At 34.0% G+C, this 16,379-nt stretch overlaps 2 protein-coding genes and 1 long non-coding RNA gene across 3 annotated transcripts; 2 read left to right on the top strand and 1 right to left on the bottom strand.

Annotated features, from left to right (window-relative positions):
* The first annotated feature begins 1,724 nt into the window (after window positions 1-1,724).
* On the top strand, window positions 1,725-10,536 carry LOC148227389 (WD repeat-containing protein 26). Its single transcript, XM_088201749.1, has 9 exons — window positions 1,725-2,216; window positions 2,290-2,455; window positions 7,718-7,902; window positions 7,972-8,209; window positions 8,278-8,529; window positions 8,600-8,728; window positions 8,801-8,937; window positions 9,003-9,219; window positions 9,286-10,536. The coding sequence occupies exons 1-9, from the start codon at window positions 1,996-1,998 to the stop codon at window positions 9,454-9,456; spliced, it is 1,716 nt and encodes a 571-aa protein (XP_088057875.1). The 5' UTR covers window positions 1,725-1,995; the 3' UTR covers window positions 9,457-10,536.
* Window positions 5,897-7,718, bottom strand: LOC148227390 (uncharacterized). Its single transcript, XR_015811931.1, has 2 exons — window positions 7,474-7,718; window positions 5,897-6,715 (listed from the first exon to the last, which is right to left on the bottom strand). It is a non-coding gene; the product is annotated as an uncharacterized LOC148227390 (long non-coding RNA).
* Window positions 10,537-12,340: 1,804 nt separating the features above from the next.
* On the top strand, window positions 12,341-13,287 carry Trs23 (trafficking protein particle complex subunit 4-like protein Trs23). The gene is made up of 3 exons (XM_088201904.1): window positions 12,341-12,577; window positions 12,652-12,930; window positions 13,001-13,287. Exons 1-3 carry the CDS (start codon window positions 12,403-12,405, stop codon window positions 13,198-13,200), a joined length of 654 nt encoding a protein of 217 aa, XP_088058030.1. The 5' UTR covers window positions 12,341-12,402; the 3' UTR covers window positions 13,201-13,287.
* Window positions 13,288-16,379: the final 3,092 nt, after the last annotated feature.

The raw sequence follows: 16,379 nt of genomic DNA, 5'->3' as shown, positions 1-16,379 counted from the left end.
AAACCAATGGTTATGAACTCTCTGTTGCGTTTGGCCAACCACGTTTTACTACATAAATACGTTTTAAAATTAGGTTAGGTGTGAACAAGTATTGGTCAGGACATTTCAACCATTTATGCAAGGTAAATATTGTTGTCAAATTATTCAATCCATTTTTTAAGTAGATTCGTTGCAGAGAGTTAATAAAAATCTGTGATAGTACCAAAAAAAATCAATGCATTTCGCCAACTAAGCCTTAAATCCTGCTCTTTTTTATTTTATTTATATTGAGTTTCAAAATATTTAGATTTTTTTGTAAATATTTTTTTAAACTAGAAATTTTATCAATTTTATGATTTTTATTTTGCTCTTATGTGACCCACAGGTATAAAGATTAGGTACAATACTTATAGTTGTTTACCAATCGCTACGACTGTCAAGCGACTTTCGGGCGCAAGGCGCTGCATATAGAGTAAAAAATATATAGAGGCGACGCATCTTAAAAATCGTAGTGAATTCTGTATCGCCGACGAACAAAAATTATCTTCACATTGTCACATTTATAATTTCTTAATTTATATTTTCCTTTTATTATTACATATTATTATTCATTTCCGCACCACCGTTGAGGTAGAATAAATGGCGCGCTTTTTTACGTGGTATCTCCAGTAGTTCTGTATCCTGTGTAAAAACAATACAATATATCAAAAGACATGCAATTATTTGTATTATTTTAAGAATTAGTTATTAAAAGTGACGCGTACAAAACACGTCATTCTCCGCTTGTCAACTAAAGCTGCGCATTCCGTACTTCACATTTATATTTAATATCAAATTAAATATATATGAAAATAATATTTCATTAATAAATATTAGTTTTTCAAATTTGATTTGACTTTTATATTAACGTGAATTTTTAATATGACTGGTAAATATAAAAGTCACGTGTCACTTTTAATAAGTAATTCTTAAAATAATACAAATAATTGCAGGTATACTATTGTTTTGTATTGTTTGTACACGAAAATACAGAGCACAGGAAGTCATATTTTATGAAGTTTGTCAAATGCGCAGAGACAACCACTTGTAACCACGCTTACGAGATGACTGACCGCGAGACTAGATTATTTGATTTAGTATGCGTCGCCGCCTCTATATATTTCTTTACTCTATAGCGCTGCTGAATTGCCTCGTATTTTAGCCATGAAAAAACGCTAGCCACGTTCAAATAAATTATGATACACGACTTACAATTAAAAATAATAATCTGACGCACTAGGTAGTTAATTTCATCGCATAATTAATAGGATGTAGAACAATTAGAGTTTTAAATTTTAGATGTAAATTGTGTGTTAAAAATAAATTCCAGATAGTTGTAAAGAATTTAGGAACCCATTTATTTAGGATAGTTTTTGCTCCTCTTAAAGATAAAATTAAAACCACATAAGGAGGCATTCGAGAGCAGGTTAGCCAGTCGAAGAGGTCGTTCGGAAATACCCCTCTCGCGTTTATTTAAAATTGTGACAAAAGAGCCGAATTCGTTTTGATATTTGTATGCGAACGTCGGGAAGCGGGAATAATGCAATAGGGGAGGAAAATAGAAAAGGGGCGAAGCGTTCAGCCGGCGCGGTGGAGGGCCGGAGGAACGGCGGCCGCGTCCGCGGCGGAGGCGAAGGGGAAGGCGAAGAGGGGAGAGAAGGCGACGGCGGAGGCAGGGGTGGATCGTCGGCTGTGTTGCCATCGTCGAGACAAAGGGGCGCCGATCCGCGCTTTGGACGCGCGTCAGCGGTGGCAGCGGCGGCGACGAGCTCGAGCTCAGGAGACGAAGAGGCGGGGGCGGAGGCCGAGGCGTCGGGGATCGCTTCGGGCGGACATGGGCCAGGGAGGCGCGCGGCGGGAGGGGCTCGCGTGACCCGACCGCAGGTGCGAGCGCGGCCCAGACTCCGGCGGCCCGCGCTGGAGGCGGGCGAGTCGGCCGGCCGCCCGCCGCGCAAGAGGTCTCGTCCGGCGGCCGAGATGCACCGTCCCGAGCCCCGCGGCCTCAACGGTGAGCCCGACGAAGCGGGGCCCTCCTCGGAGGTCGCCTCCGCCCTCGTCGAGCCCGCCCCGCCGATTCTCGCGCTGCCGCCGCCGCAGCTGCTCAGTAACGGCGACTCCGACGGCCCGCTGCAGCTCGACCAGACCAATCGTGAGATAGTGCGCCTCATCGGCCAGCACCTCAAGTCCATCGGCCTCGAGTGAGTCTCCTGTCCCTCCCTTCCTCCCTATTGTGCCCATTCATCCTAATCACCCCGATTGCGATCGTTACAGACGCAGCGCCTCGCAACTCATGGAAGAGTCCGGATGCAATCTGGAGCACCCCACCGCGACGGCCTTTCGTCAGCATGTTCTTCAGGGCGACTGGACCAAAGCGGACCACGACCTCCAGCAGCTGTACGAACTGTTGGAGAACGAGGCCGATCCTGGCAGTCTAGTGGTAAAAATAAACGAATCATCTTTACTGTGATTCACTTTTCTGAAGGTCGTCGACTCTTTGTCATTGCGCAAAGTAAACATCGTCCTACGTAACAAAGAACTGTCACATTTTACATTCCACACGACTTATCGTTTGGAATTCCAGCCAAAATGTACTATTTTTTTCATTGAGCAAACTTGCCGAGTCACAGTAGACGGATTTTCTGCCTCGTCATCATCGAAAAAGCTCTCTCCCTGATCATGTAGGCCTTTTGCTTCTCTTTGCTATCTATATAGTAGCGTTTTGTCATCTTTAGATATGTGATTCACAATTGCAGATACCATATAAGTAAGATAGTAAACGTTGCATGAAAACCAACTTTTTTTTAAAACTAATAGTTTGATGGATTTTTTCAATACGAACAATTCATGAATTCCATTCACTAGTGCTAAGTCATCGTGGATACAGTCGCTAGTACTTGTTAACACTATTATACCTCAATTGAAATTTATTATGTTCAAACCAAAGTCTAGTCTAAACAATTGAACCATTGTACCAATATATTCGTTTATGTTAAGTTTTGGTTTGAAAATAATAAATTCAGAAACGTAAAACTCAAATATGCGCTCACTGTAGTGTCATGCAGTTGCGGTATAAAACCGATGGTTTTAAAGCGTTGCATCTAGTCGCTGGACGATGTGTGTTATCTGGTGTGACTCGATGAATCTGTCTGGTGTATATTTTATTGCATAAATAATTATGTATACCAATCCATATATACGTCATTATCAAGCGACAGTGTAGAATGAGGAAGGAAGAGTGATAGTTCTTGTTTACTCCTATATGTTCTATGCAAACAGGAAAACAATTATTTAGTACATATTAGTGAGTATTTTTTCGGAGTTGCTATTTTTATGCAAATTAATGAAAAAGGTCTTGTCGAGTACTATGCCTTTGGTTGCTTAACTGCATGTTTTAACAAGAACAATTACATTGCTTACAGAGTATTTTTTCGTTTATGGTTTTCGAAAAACTGGTAATGTTTATTGTCACATCCTCTAATTCATGGGTATTCTTATATGGCGATGTTTCTCCCCTTTAATAGACGTAGAATCCCCTTTATCAACATTTTTGTTCAACTCGACTGACGATGCACTTTGTTCAAAACCACTGATTCAGTCGTCGATTGATACATTCCAACATGTCAACGTAGTGCAAGAAGTGAAGAGAATATTGTCTCTGTAAGGGAAAATGTTGGAGAGTCAAAATTTATTTATTCTGGAATTTTATGCATGCTGCAGATCCATGTATGCATTGTGAGTATACCAATCGGGCTCTTGAGCAGTTCGAAACTAATCCTGCCAAAACATCGTCTTCAGTAATAAAGCTCTCTTTTAGACGCACGGCTTTGTCGATAAACAAAATTTTCAAATTTGTGGAGATGCTAATTCTTAATCGATAGTTGAGCGACCATTGTGTTCACAAAAGGTACTGTTTAATACTTGGGGTAATTTTTTCTAAAAATATCAGGATTACCCTTGTTTCGGTCGATTTTTATGAAACATTAGTCTTATCTTGTATTTAAAATTATGTCACCTTTCTCCAATTTTTTATCTTTAATTAGTGAAAAATCCCATTATGCATTGGTATGTTGTCGCAAAAGAAATTATGGTTACCATTGTAGCTTTTGTGATTGTCTGGTATTTTTACCTTAACTAAAATTCTGCAAAATTATTTTTTTCATTAAATTCCACTTGGGAATTAGCTGATCTAATATCGATCAATTCTTTTTGAGCTACCTACGTATAAAAACATTTGAAGGAATTAGCAAATGATGTTCTTATTTAATAGTACTTTTTTTAATTACAAATATTTGTTACATAATCATTGTGGAAAAAATGGCAGTAGGAAATGTTTGCAATTTCTCGATTAATACATTTGGCTGTGGAGAAAGCCTAAAGTTTGCCTTTTTTTAAGAAATATTATTTAATTAATTTACTTTATTAAAAATATATTAGGAGGACCGAAAAGTAATCAAAACTTTTTAAAACATTTTTTTTCAAATCTGTTTATTTCAATACGCGGTCTAATAATCACATAAGTTTTTATCATTATATTAAAGTAAAAACCGTAAATTTATGGTTTCTTTGAAAAAATAAATTTTTACCATTAAGTAGAGGGATGTCGAGGCCAACAATTGATGAGATGCATTTGCGCCATTATATGCTGTTTTTGTTCGATTAATGGAAGAGGGCTAACGAAGCAACACAGGTTATCAAAAATACTCATGGTGATGTTTTAAGTGTCATCATAACTTAAAAAAAAAATAAAAATGGAAATAAGGACCTCAAGGACATTGCTTGAAAAGGACGACCTCAAAAATTAGACGATGATGTCCTGAAATCAATGGTGGAGTCAGATCCTTGTCAGACCATAAAATAATTATCGACAAAGAATGGCTGTCCATGGTCTACAGTCCGGGATCATCTACGCCGTTTGAGAAAGGACCATAAACAAGGAATTTGAGTCCCGCATGAATTATCGGCAACGGCGCTCGACCAGCGCCGTACCATCTATGCATTCCTTATCCCGTTTTGAAGTTGGCCCATTTTTACTACGTATTTGTAACTGGAGATGAGAAGTGGGTGCTTTAGAATAATCCTGTACGAAAAAACAATGGCTTTCTTCCGAGCTAGTACCTGTTCCAACCCCTCCACCACCCCTAACAATAAAGAAGGTCTTTTTTGTGTATGATGAGATTTCTCTGGAGTGATACACTATGAGTTGCTTTAACATGGGGAAACCGTTACAGCGATTGTGTATTGTAAACAATTCGAACGATTGAAACATGATCTTTAAAAGAAACAATCATTTTTGATCAATAATAAGCCAATAATTTTGCATCATGACAACGCGAGGCCCCATTCTGCAAAATTTACTAAAAAAAAATAAGAGAGGTTGAGTTGGAAGTTTTACCCCATCCCCCACATTCTCCAGATAACCATCTATTTAAGTCAATAGAAGATTCGTTACGAAAACATAAAATTAAAATGTTGGTGAAATAAAAAAAAATTTAGAAAAGTTTTTTATTTAAAAACCAAAAGAGTTTTGCAAAAAGGGAATTGAAAATTTGCCTACACTTTGTCAAAAGGTCATTAATAATGATAGATTTTTTTAAAATTAGTAGTTAATATGATCTTGTAAATAAATGTTTTTTGCAAGAAAACAAAAATTTTGATTACTTTTCGGTCCACCTAATAAATAAGCACAGTAGGAAGAAATATATTTTTTCATTCAACCCTCCCAACAACAGTTCATTACAGTATATGCAAAATATAGTGTTTGTTATTTACTTTCCCAAATCTACATATTCTTATAGCACTTATCTTTTTAGCCAATATGTGGGATGTAAATGACAAACACTAAAGTAATATTGGTTGGAATACCAAAATACAACCTATAATGTATTTTACAAGATATTTTATTCATTCAGTCGGGAGATATACATATGTATGTAAAGCTGATGCAACTTCAGTTTATGAACATTTTTTAAAAAACCAACAAATTTAAGGATATCTTTGGATTTTTTTTACTAATTGAACATTTGCTGTATTTCATTAATTATGAAAAATAATATCAATTAAATGGCCGCCTCTGCACCTTTTGAAGCAGCCGATTTTTCCATGTAATCTTTGATGACTTTCGTACATGTCGGGCAATATCTCGGCAATAACTTGGCGGATGTTGGTTATTTGGTGCTCCATCGTTTCGGGTTTGTCGGCGTAGACACGACGTAGCGTAATCTCAAAAAATTCAACAGTATTTAATCGCATTATCTTGGCGGCCAGTTGAAACGTGAAATAATACGACCAACACGTGAAATAATACGACCTGGGAACTTTTCACGTAAAACATCCAACGTTGCACCCGATGTGTGGCAAGTTGCGTCGTTTTGTTGGAACCACATGTCTTCCACATCAATATCTTCGATTTCGTGCCAAAAATAATCGGTTATGAGCATTACACTTTTAATTACAGCAGCAATATTCTCTGCTGAACGGGCGCTGCGATGATGCACAGGCCTTACCCTATTTCCGACGTTTTCAGTGTCTTAAAATTTTTTCAATATGTTGCGAATTGTTCACTCAGTAGGACAATGAAATTAACCACAATCTTCCCGTAAATTTCGATCACACTTTGTTCAGAATTGTTATTTCTGTAGAACAATTGAACAATTTTATTGTGATTAAGCGATCCATTTCTTAAATGTATTGTTTAACCCTTTGGCTACCGAAATCCGATATATCGGCTTTCGCTACACTAGCGAGAACTGCCGGATCCGACGGCTCCGAAATCTTAGTATCCAATACATTTTCAACCGTCTGTAGGGTAATTGCTTCAGGGGTTTATAACATTTTTTCAAATATATGTTATAAATATATTATAATCATTATTTTTATACATATACACACACACATACATACATATATATATATATATATATATATATATATATATATACATATATATATATATATATAATATATATATATATAATATATATATATATATATATATATATATATATATATATATAATATATATATATATATATAATATATATATATATATATAATATATATATATATTCAACAGTCTGTAGGGTATTTTTACTTAAACCATTATTTAAAAATATCATATTTTATTAATTTACGAAAAGTTTTATTTACATTTTAAAAATAAATAACATATTATATACCATTGTTATTGATTCCTGGTCGGAGTTCGGCCGCTCAGATCTCGTATTTTTTAATACGTCATGCGATAATGACTCTTATTACAGCGCAAATAAGAACTAATATAACACACAATCGCATATTCATCATTAATTAGGTCAAGTTCACTGCAGACAGCGTCGCACGCCGCGACAGCATGTTTACAAACTAAAATACACATTTTGACTTTTTAATTATTTAATAAAAAGTCCCGGCAGTTCTGGAACATTTTTCCAAAAATGCCCGGCATCCAAAGGGTTAAACATTACACTTGACACTTTGAACATACGTGGTTATTGACAGCTGTCTGATTTATTGTGTTCCAATATAGGAAACTCGAATTGGATCACCTTGTAGTTTTCCAATTTTTAAACTACTAGCTTTTTATTCTGAATGCTGATCTAATTATGTATTTTGTTTTGCAGTCATACTGCGAGTCTGACTTTTCTCGTTTCTTATACTGATGTATTTTATAATTTTTAAATAAATCATTTTCTTTTCATTTCAGGAAATGAAATTTTTGCTGTTGGAACAAAAATATCTAGAATATCTTGAAGCGGGTCGCGCTCTAGATGCCTTGCATGTCTTGCGCAATGAGCTCACTCCGCTACAATACCACACTCCCAGAGTCCATCAGTTATCATCGTATATGATGTGTTGGGATAACAACGTTTTATACAGAAGAGCTAAATGGTAAGATCGAAGTGCTCATTTGTCATATATAATTTTATAAAATACTTATTGTTTCATCTTTTCTTATAGGCCAGGCGCAGGTGTTGCGACTCGCAACCGCGTTCTGGAACGAGTCCAAAGTCATCTGCCGGCGCGCGTAATGTTGCCGCCCGCTCGCTTGCTCGCCTTGCTCGGACAAGCCTTGGCTCTTCAAGCCCAACGTTGCCGATACCACACTAGCGCTCCGATGAGTCCTTCGCCTCACCATACTTCTCTGCTGCAAGATCATTGTTGTCCGCGCGAACGGTTTCCCATGCATCCCGTTCAGGTTGCTTTTGATTTCGCCGTCGATCCGACGAATCTATTATTTTTTCTTATCGTTAATTTTTATTTTAGATTTTAAACGATCATTGTGACGAAGTTTGGTTTTGCAAGTTTTCACCGGATGGCCTCAAATTAGCGACTGGTTCCAAAGATTCGACGGTGATGATTTGGGATGTGGATCCGCAATCTTTGAGACTTTCTCACAGGAAAACTTTGGAAGGTCATCCGTCCGGAGTGTCGTATCTAGCCTGGAGTCCGAATTCTGTTTATCTCATAGGAGTAGGACCCGAAGACAGTCACGAGCTATGGATTTGGAATATGGAGGTTCAGTTTTGTTCCGTCGATGATTAAAGTAGCGGAATATTTTTAATCTATTGTTTTATAATATTTATAGACTGACGAATTAGTAGTAAAGATATCCCATTCTCGCGACGATAGTCTAACAGCAGTAGCGTGGCATCGTGATAGTAACAAGTTTGTGACGGGCGGTACTAGAGGACAGTTTTATCAGTGCAATCTAGAGGTGATCGTAACGTGCGCTTTGATTATAGTTTTCTAGTGACTCGTATTATTTTGGCATTTTTTCATATTTTAGGGTACCATATTATATAGCTGGGAAGGTGTGAGAGTACACGCTTTGGCTTGTCGCAACGACGGACGCACCGTGTTGGCGGCTGACACTCATCATCGTGTACGATCGTATGATTTTGAAGATCTCACCGACTGTAATCTGTACGTGCTTTAAGTTCGCTTTCTATTGAAGTTTTTCAGAAATTATAAACTTAAAACTGCTTCAGGATCCAAGAGGAGCATCCCGTCATGGCGTTCACTCTTAATCCCGCCGGTAACTTAGCGCTGTTGAACGTGGCCACGCAGGGTGTTCATTTGTGGGACGTCGGTGCTCGCGCTCTCGTCAGAAGATATAGAGGGTTAAGTCAGGGTCATTTTACGATTCATAGTTGTTTCGGTGGTGCTAATCAAGACTTTATCGCGAGCGGCAGCGAAGACAATAAAGTATTTATAAAAAAATGACATTTATTTTCATTACTGATAAATTTTTAACTCGATTCTTTTTCTCAGGTTTACATATGGCATATTCGTGGAGAAGAACCGATCGCGACGTTGACGGGGCACAGCCGCACCGTTAACTGCGTGAGTTGGAATCCCGTGTATCATGGACTTCTAGCGAGCGCATCCGATGATAACACTGTGAGGTTATGGGGTCCCGCGTCTTCTGCTATACACGACTGATTTTTGCATATTGTCGTTAAATAAACGCGCCCGACGATGTCATCTCTCTCTCTAGTGTCTACGAAACGATATAACCACATTAATATTTTCGAGTGCATATTTATCAATACAAACTATCTTAATGTGAATAGACTGTAAAAAATTGATATATAATTTATAAAAAAGAAATATATACTATATAAAGATATGATTTTATCTATATATACACATGTATGTATGTTAAAATTAACGTAAAAAGGTTGCGATCACTTTTTTATTATTATTAGTTTATATGTTATGTGATTTTTTATCTTGAAAACAAATACTACATTATATAATGATATTTTATTATTGTTATGATTTGCTATTTTTTTTTTGCTAAATTATGATTTTTATATTGGTGACGAATATTTTATAATTCCTGAAATTTTAAGTGAAGTAATCGGTGATGGCATTGTAAAATTTGAAGTGCAATTTGATCCAAAATCTTTCTACGTCGTGTGCGATTTGTTGTAATAAGTATTTCAACTAAGGAGTCGGATGTTTGAATTAACGACTATTGTCATTACGAATATATTTACGATTATAAAAACGAAGACTGGACGATTAAAATTTGTCAAACGTCTGATGTATCTTAGGGAAAGCAATGTAATGATTATATAAATATAATGAGATCTACAGTGCAAAAGGCGAGTTAGGTTTAAGGATTTTAAATCATAAATTAAAATATATGCATATAGTATTTTTTAAAAGGCTATCTCGTTAATTCAGTTTGTTGAACGGCATGTCTGTCCCTGTTGCTTCGTTGAGTGTGTGTTTTTGTGTTGGATGTTTTAAGTGGTGCAATATAACCAGTTACAAAATTTTAAAGATAATTTATCGATAATTGCTCTCAGCGATGATTAGTTGTTAACAAACGTTTTAACACGAAATTAGCGTATATTTATATGCGATATGTATAAATTTGTTTATTTTTCGGCGCTTGATCACTCATTTTTCGGTAGAATTGTAATTTTTGTTTTTAGTTTATTTTAATTATTGTCAAATATTGTGGGTTTTTCCATCACTATTGATGTGAATATAATAAAGTTCATTTATCCATATGTTGGTTTTATTACTTCTCGTTATGATTATATGCAGTAATTTAAAAAGTGATGAACCATTGTACTTTTGACTTTGTTATTGACTTTCAATAAAGATTAAACTTAAATGCATGAGTGTGAAATGAGTCATTGAATGTGATAGTTGTATATCATTGGTCTTGGGTCAAATTACTTCTAAAACAAAAATATTGTTTTTAAAAACATCTATTTTAAACAAAAATATAATTTTTATTTAAAATAAACATTCAGTATATCTCATCATCCTTCCTATTACCATTTTTCATTGGTCTTGAAAGGGAGAGGAAACAGTGGTAGACTTCTAAAAAATGTATAATTTTTGTGAAACTGCTTGCGTTTTATTTTCTCTAATAAATTGACGGTAGCAAGTATGACTCGAAAATTTATCAGTTTACGCTTGAAAATATTTCGTTATCTACGTTATTTTTTAAAAATTTTGCAGTATGAGTTTACTTATGGAATAAACACCTTATACTCTTAATAATAATCTAATAAATTATGTTATCGTTCTTTCCACATGAATGACACAGTGTGATGAAATAATTATTTATGAGAATATATTCAATTTTTTTTGGTCCAAGCGCTTTAACTCGAGGAATACCTATATACAAGGGGACATCGCCCGATGGGTCGATGCAAAAATGTCTGAGGTGACCATTTTTTTAGCTTCTACCAGCATCCGTAAGCGTACAAAAATGTCCGAAGTGACATTTTTTAGTGTTTTAGTGGACGGGTGGTAATTACACACAGATTGAGCCGCTGCAGTAGTATTTTTAATAAGAAGTTTATAGTTTACATGTTTGTTGTTGAAATATTATATATGCGAGTGAACGGTGAACGAGGTACCACCGGCCGCTGTCATCCTATCGAGCTCCACCAAAAGAATGCGCTGCCCTAAGTCGTCGTCATATCAGTGTTACCAGAGTGCCATGAAATTTTGGCCATAATTTAATAAATAAATAAATAGCCCCCCACAGTGTCCTTTGCTATTTTGAAATTTGGTTATATGGTCATTATTAAAATAAAATTAGTGAGAAAACAAAACAAGAAGAAAGGGATGCAAACAAAAGAATAAAATATTTATTTCACTAAATAAATAATATAAATGACTTAATAAATTTAAATAATTTAATGAATTAAATTATTAGTAATGTATTTATATTTCTACAATAAAAATATACTGATTATAAATTGCATTCCTTAAATAATACATATTTAGAATGTACGTAGAACCAAGCTAGATTATTCCCATTTTAGAACTTCAGCAAAAATATAGATTTAAAGAAGACTTTGACGGTCTTTTGCTTGGCAACATTTTAATATAATTTTTATTTATTCAATAAAAAAATATAAATTCTACCTATATAATCTTCTTATTGCGACACAGTTTTATTTTTTTTATCTTTCTTTCAAGCAAATTTATTTAATAATTATTTTATTAATAAAGCAATAATGTATTTGTTATAATTTAAATTTGTTATTAAAAACTTAATATTTAAATGAAATATTTAGCATATTGTTGGTTATTCTAAAAATGATTTTATAAGCAATACTATTTATCGATATTTTTTATTGGGTATTACGCTAGCTAATATATATATATATTAATTTCAATAATAACACAGTAAAATAAAATTCATTAGTCGGGGGTGTAATTAGTCAACTTTAAATATGATTAGTGCGGGTGTAGTAAAAATTACTGCACCCCTTAGATTATGATAAAATATTTAAAATCAATAATGCTTTCCAATTATAAATATTTTTTTGCTATTTGATTACTGGTCACATTTTGACAGGTTATATATAACCAGATTAAAAAATATAGTTAATCTGACAGCTACCAACGATGGTAATATACGGAGTGTATATCGTTAGTAAGTCTGGAGGATTAATGTTCCACCAGGAACACAATGTTCCAAAAGTCGAAACGGAAAAAACTTTCAGTTATCCATTAGATTTTCAATTACAGTATGATAACAAAAAGGTCGTCGTTGCATTTGGGCAAAGGGATAACATTAACGGTATATTTTTTTATTAATAATCTTATGATTTACTTGTTATGATGTTTTATAAAGCATAATTATTTTATTTGTAGTGGGTCATGTGTTATTAGCCGTAAATGGAACACCAGTTACGGAACGGTCGACAGAAGATGGGCGTGATGTTTTTGAATTATTGGAAAAGAAAGAAAACTATCCTTTAAGCTTAAAGTTTGGGCGTCCAAAGATGACAACCAACGAGAAAATATTCTTGGCTAGTATGTTCTATCCTTTATTTGCCATAGCCAGTCAACTAAGCCCTGAGCCGAAAAGTTCCGGTATTGAAACACTAGAGGCGGACACATTCAAATTATATTGCTTTCAAACCTTAACAGGTAATGTTTCAATTTGTTTATTTGTTATCAAGTATTACATGATTTTTAATATCATGTATTTTTTCTTCAGGTGTAAAGTTTATGGTGGTAACAGAGCCGAATCAGCCGGGAATGGATATTATATTGAGACGGATTTATGAATTATATTCTGACTATGCATTGAAAAATCCGTTTTACTCCCTGGAGATGCCCATAAGATGCGAATTGTTTGAAAACAATTTACATAATTTGATCGAGACAATTGAAAAATCGGGTGTCGCAAGTGTTTAATAACTATGTGTTGTTGACTTTTGAAATATTTATATTATAATTATGTTTCCATTAAAATAATGTATATAATAAATTTATGCTAGAAAATATATAGTTTTATTTAAATTTTATTATAAAAAAATCATATTAGAGAACTTTTGTGGTATACTTTGTTTCTTTATATTTCTCAGAAATTCAGTTATATTGTTGCTTTTGCAGATTATTCTAGAAATTATCTATAAAGTACATGATAAATTAATTAAGGAAGACAAGAAAAAAACTATTGCGTAAAATAGTATAGAAAATGACTTCCAATTCCGACCACTTATGGAGCATTGCGACCACAACTGTGAAAATATGCATTATATAATTTTTCACATTCTTTAGGATATTGTTTATACATATATAATAAATAATAATAGTACCAACATGGATCATTGGTAAGCACCATGAGATATTATTCTCTATTTATACACTTCATTTATTTTCACTCTTTGTTTTATACTCCTAAAATATATACCCATAGTTTCAAAAGCTTTCTTAAAATCTAGGATTATTGGTAAAAGTATTTTGTTCGAAAATGTTTCTCGCTGGAGCTTATAATTAATTATATTTCATTTACAAGTTCCACTTCATAAATATATTTCTTGTAGTATTTAATTAAAAATTTTAAGTGCTATATTTATGTACTTATTATTAAATCCATTGTAATTCTTTAAGGACACTAAATTTTAATTGAATACATTTTTATTACCTACGATCTCGCAGGTAATAAAAATGTATTAAATTAAAATCGTGAATCGGCAATTACTAAGCACAATGTCACAATGTTAATTTTTTCACATTTCCTCGGTGGTCGATCTTCTAGGCTGTGCACCTCTTGCAGTCGTCAACGTTTTCACGTTCCTCTTGGAAACATTGTACTATTCATAAATTCTTCATATGGACATACCCTTCTCTATCCATTTCACCATTTAACTGTATTTTATTCCACTTTTAACGGGAACTTTAATGCAAATTATTTTTCCCTTTATTTTACAAATAAAGAAATGGTTGAGCTTGATAAAATGCTGTATTAATACTTGAATGTTAAACATAAACAACGCTTCTAATATGGCTGACAATTAACATGAGCGTTAAATACAATGATAGAAACGTGGTATAAAAAGCTGAATTAGAAACGAATAAGCAAGCGAAATTCAAAATTGACGTAATTATTTTATTACACCTAGTATTACATATACAGGAGGTGCTCATTTGAAGTCGAATAATTATACATTATTATATTAAAAAATAAAATATGAAAATTAATTGCGCTCACATGATTCATCTGAAAAAATACCTATTGATCCTCATTTTAACAGGTAAAATATATTTTTGCAGCACGCAAGTTGAGGAGCTCTCACCACTTTCCGCACGGAAGTATTGCGACCGTTAATGTGACGTCACTCTTAGGGAATGCAAGTCACATTATTCAGCAAAGTTTTCCTCGTTCAGTTCCCAGAGTGTCTTCATGCCTCTGGCGGTAGATGCAACAATTATTCCAAGCTTATTACCATCAACAAATCAAACGGTTATTATAAGGTGCAGTTAAATCGATAAGTTTGTTCTGATTTATTTTTTAGATAATCGATTGATTAAAGCCTTCGCAGAAACAACTTTGTCAAAATTCGATCAAAATCGATTCTAGTTCCGAGAAGATCCAACGGCTAAAGCCCCGGGCTAGGAAGTTGCGGTGAAACGAATTTCTAATTTAAACCCCGGATATTTTATTATATTGTGAGGAAAATGGCGCTGAAAAATAAGCTTTTTTTGTGATGTTACATAAGAGTTTATACCAAGAGTGTTTAATTTAACTTTGCATAGAACTTGAGCGCATATGGTTAATGAAAATATACATAAAAAATATATATACTTAACACAAATAAAAAAATGATTTACTTTTAATTTTTTAGTGATAAAAAGCTTTCAATATCATACGGTCATTTGTTAGACTTGTTCTGCGAAATCCGTCGCCAGACATAAATCGCGTAAGATTAGCAGCAAAAGGAATATTTTATTAGAAGTCAGATTGGGAGAAGTGGTCATGATGGAGAGAAAAAAATTGGCCAATCAGAAGAATCAAACGAACACCTTATATGGCGCCACAAGTGCGAGACCGCCCTTTTGTCGGATCTATTAATATACATATTCGCAAAACTGCAACACCAACAAAGACAGGTGTTAAGTGATCGAAATCGATTATTTTTTGGGGTATATTTTGCCCCCAAAATTTTAATATAAATATTTTAGTTTACTCGATTCATATTAATCGCCATTATTAACATTATTTTTCTGAGCTAATGGACACAGTATTGATTGAAGATATATTATAAAATATATCTTCTTTATATATATATATTTATTTTCAATTTATGTATTTCCACTCTTGGTAACTCAGGCTGCAAAAGTTAATAAATAGGTAGATAAACGTTAAATTTACACTTATTTGACAGGCGTTAGCTTAATGCGATACAACTAGGTAAACACAATTAACAACTACTAAATAAGTAGTGAGACACCAGACCGAAGTCAATCTATGAAAATCAGTGGCATCTACTTTATTGATTATGAACTATTATTACAGATTATACTTAAATGTCACTATTGCACGACTCAGCTTGATTTTATTTTCATCCATGAAATTAGATACAAATCTATGAAATCCTAATATGTGATTATAATCTCATAAACATGGAAATAAATAGAAATGAAAAAAAAACATTAGAAATCATATGGGTTTCGAACTCATGTCTTTCAAGTATTAGTCACCGATATTACAATTGGTCTATCGTGCTGGTATGTGAAGTAAACTCATGAAAAGCCTATCCTTAAAAATACACTGGTCTATCGGGTTGTCAAGCTTTTAAAAATATTTTGAGATTATAAAATTCAGGCAAAAATGGCCCGTTCCATTCTCAACGTTCACAACATTTCACGAAGACGTGAGAAATGGTATGTTTATGATAATTTTAAAGTGAAACGCGTTCTGGAGACTCATCTTTAAACATTCTTGTAGAACGCATGAAGTTAGTTGCGAGTGAAATAACATTTTTTATCTTTCAGTAGTTCTAAAATATTTCATACATATTTAAGATTAGTATAATATTTTTAATATTTAGTTATGTAATATAAGATACTTAATAATTCATGACCGCATT

This window comes from Plectrocnemia conspersa, unplaced genomic scaffold (genome assembly GCF_051122295.1).
Source record: "Plectrocnemia conspersa isolate PC_06_02 unplaced genomic scaffold, ASM5112229v1 ptg000013l, whole genome shotgun sequence".
Taxonomy (NCBI): Eukaryota; Metazoa; Arthropoda; class Insecta; order Trichoptera; family Polycentropodidae; genus Plectrocnemia; species Plectrocnemia conspersa.
Note: the sequence above shows the minus strand (reverse complement) of the source record. Positions and strands in the feature narration are given on the sequence as shown.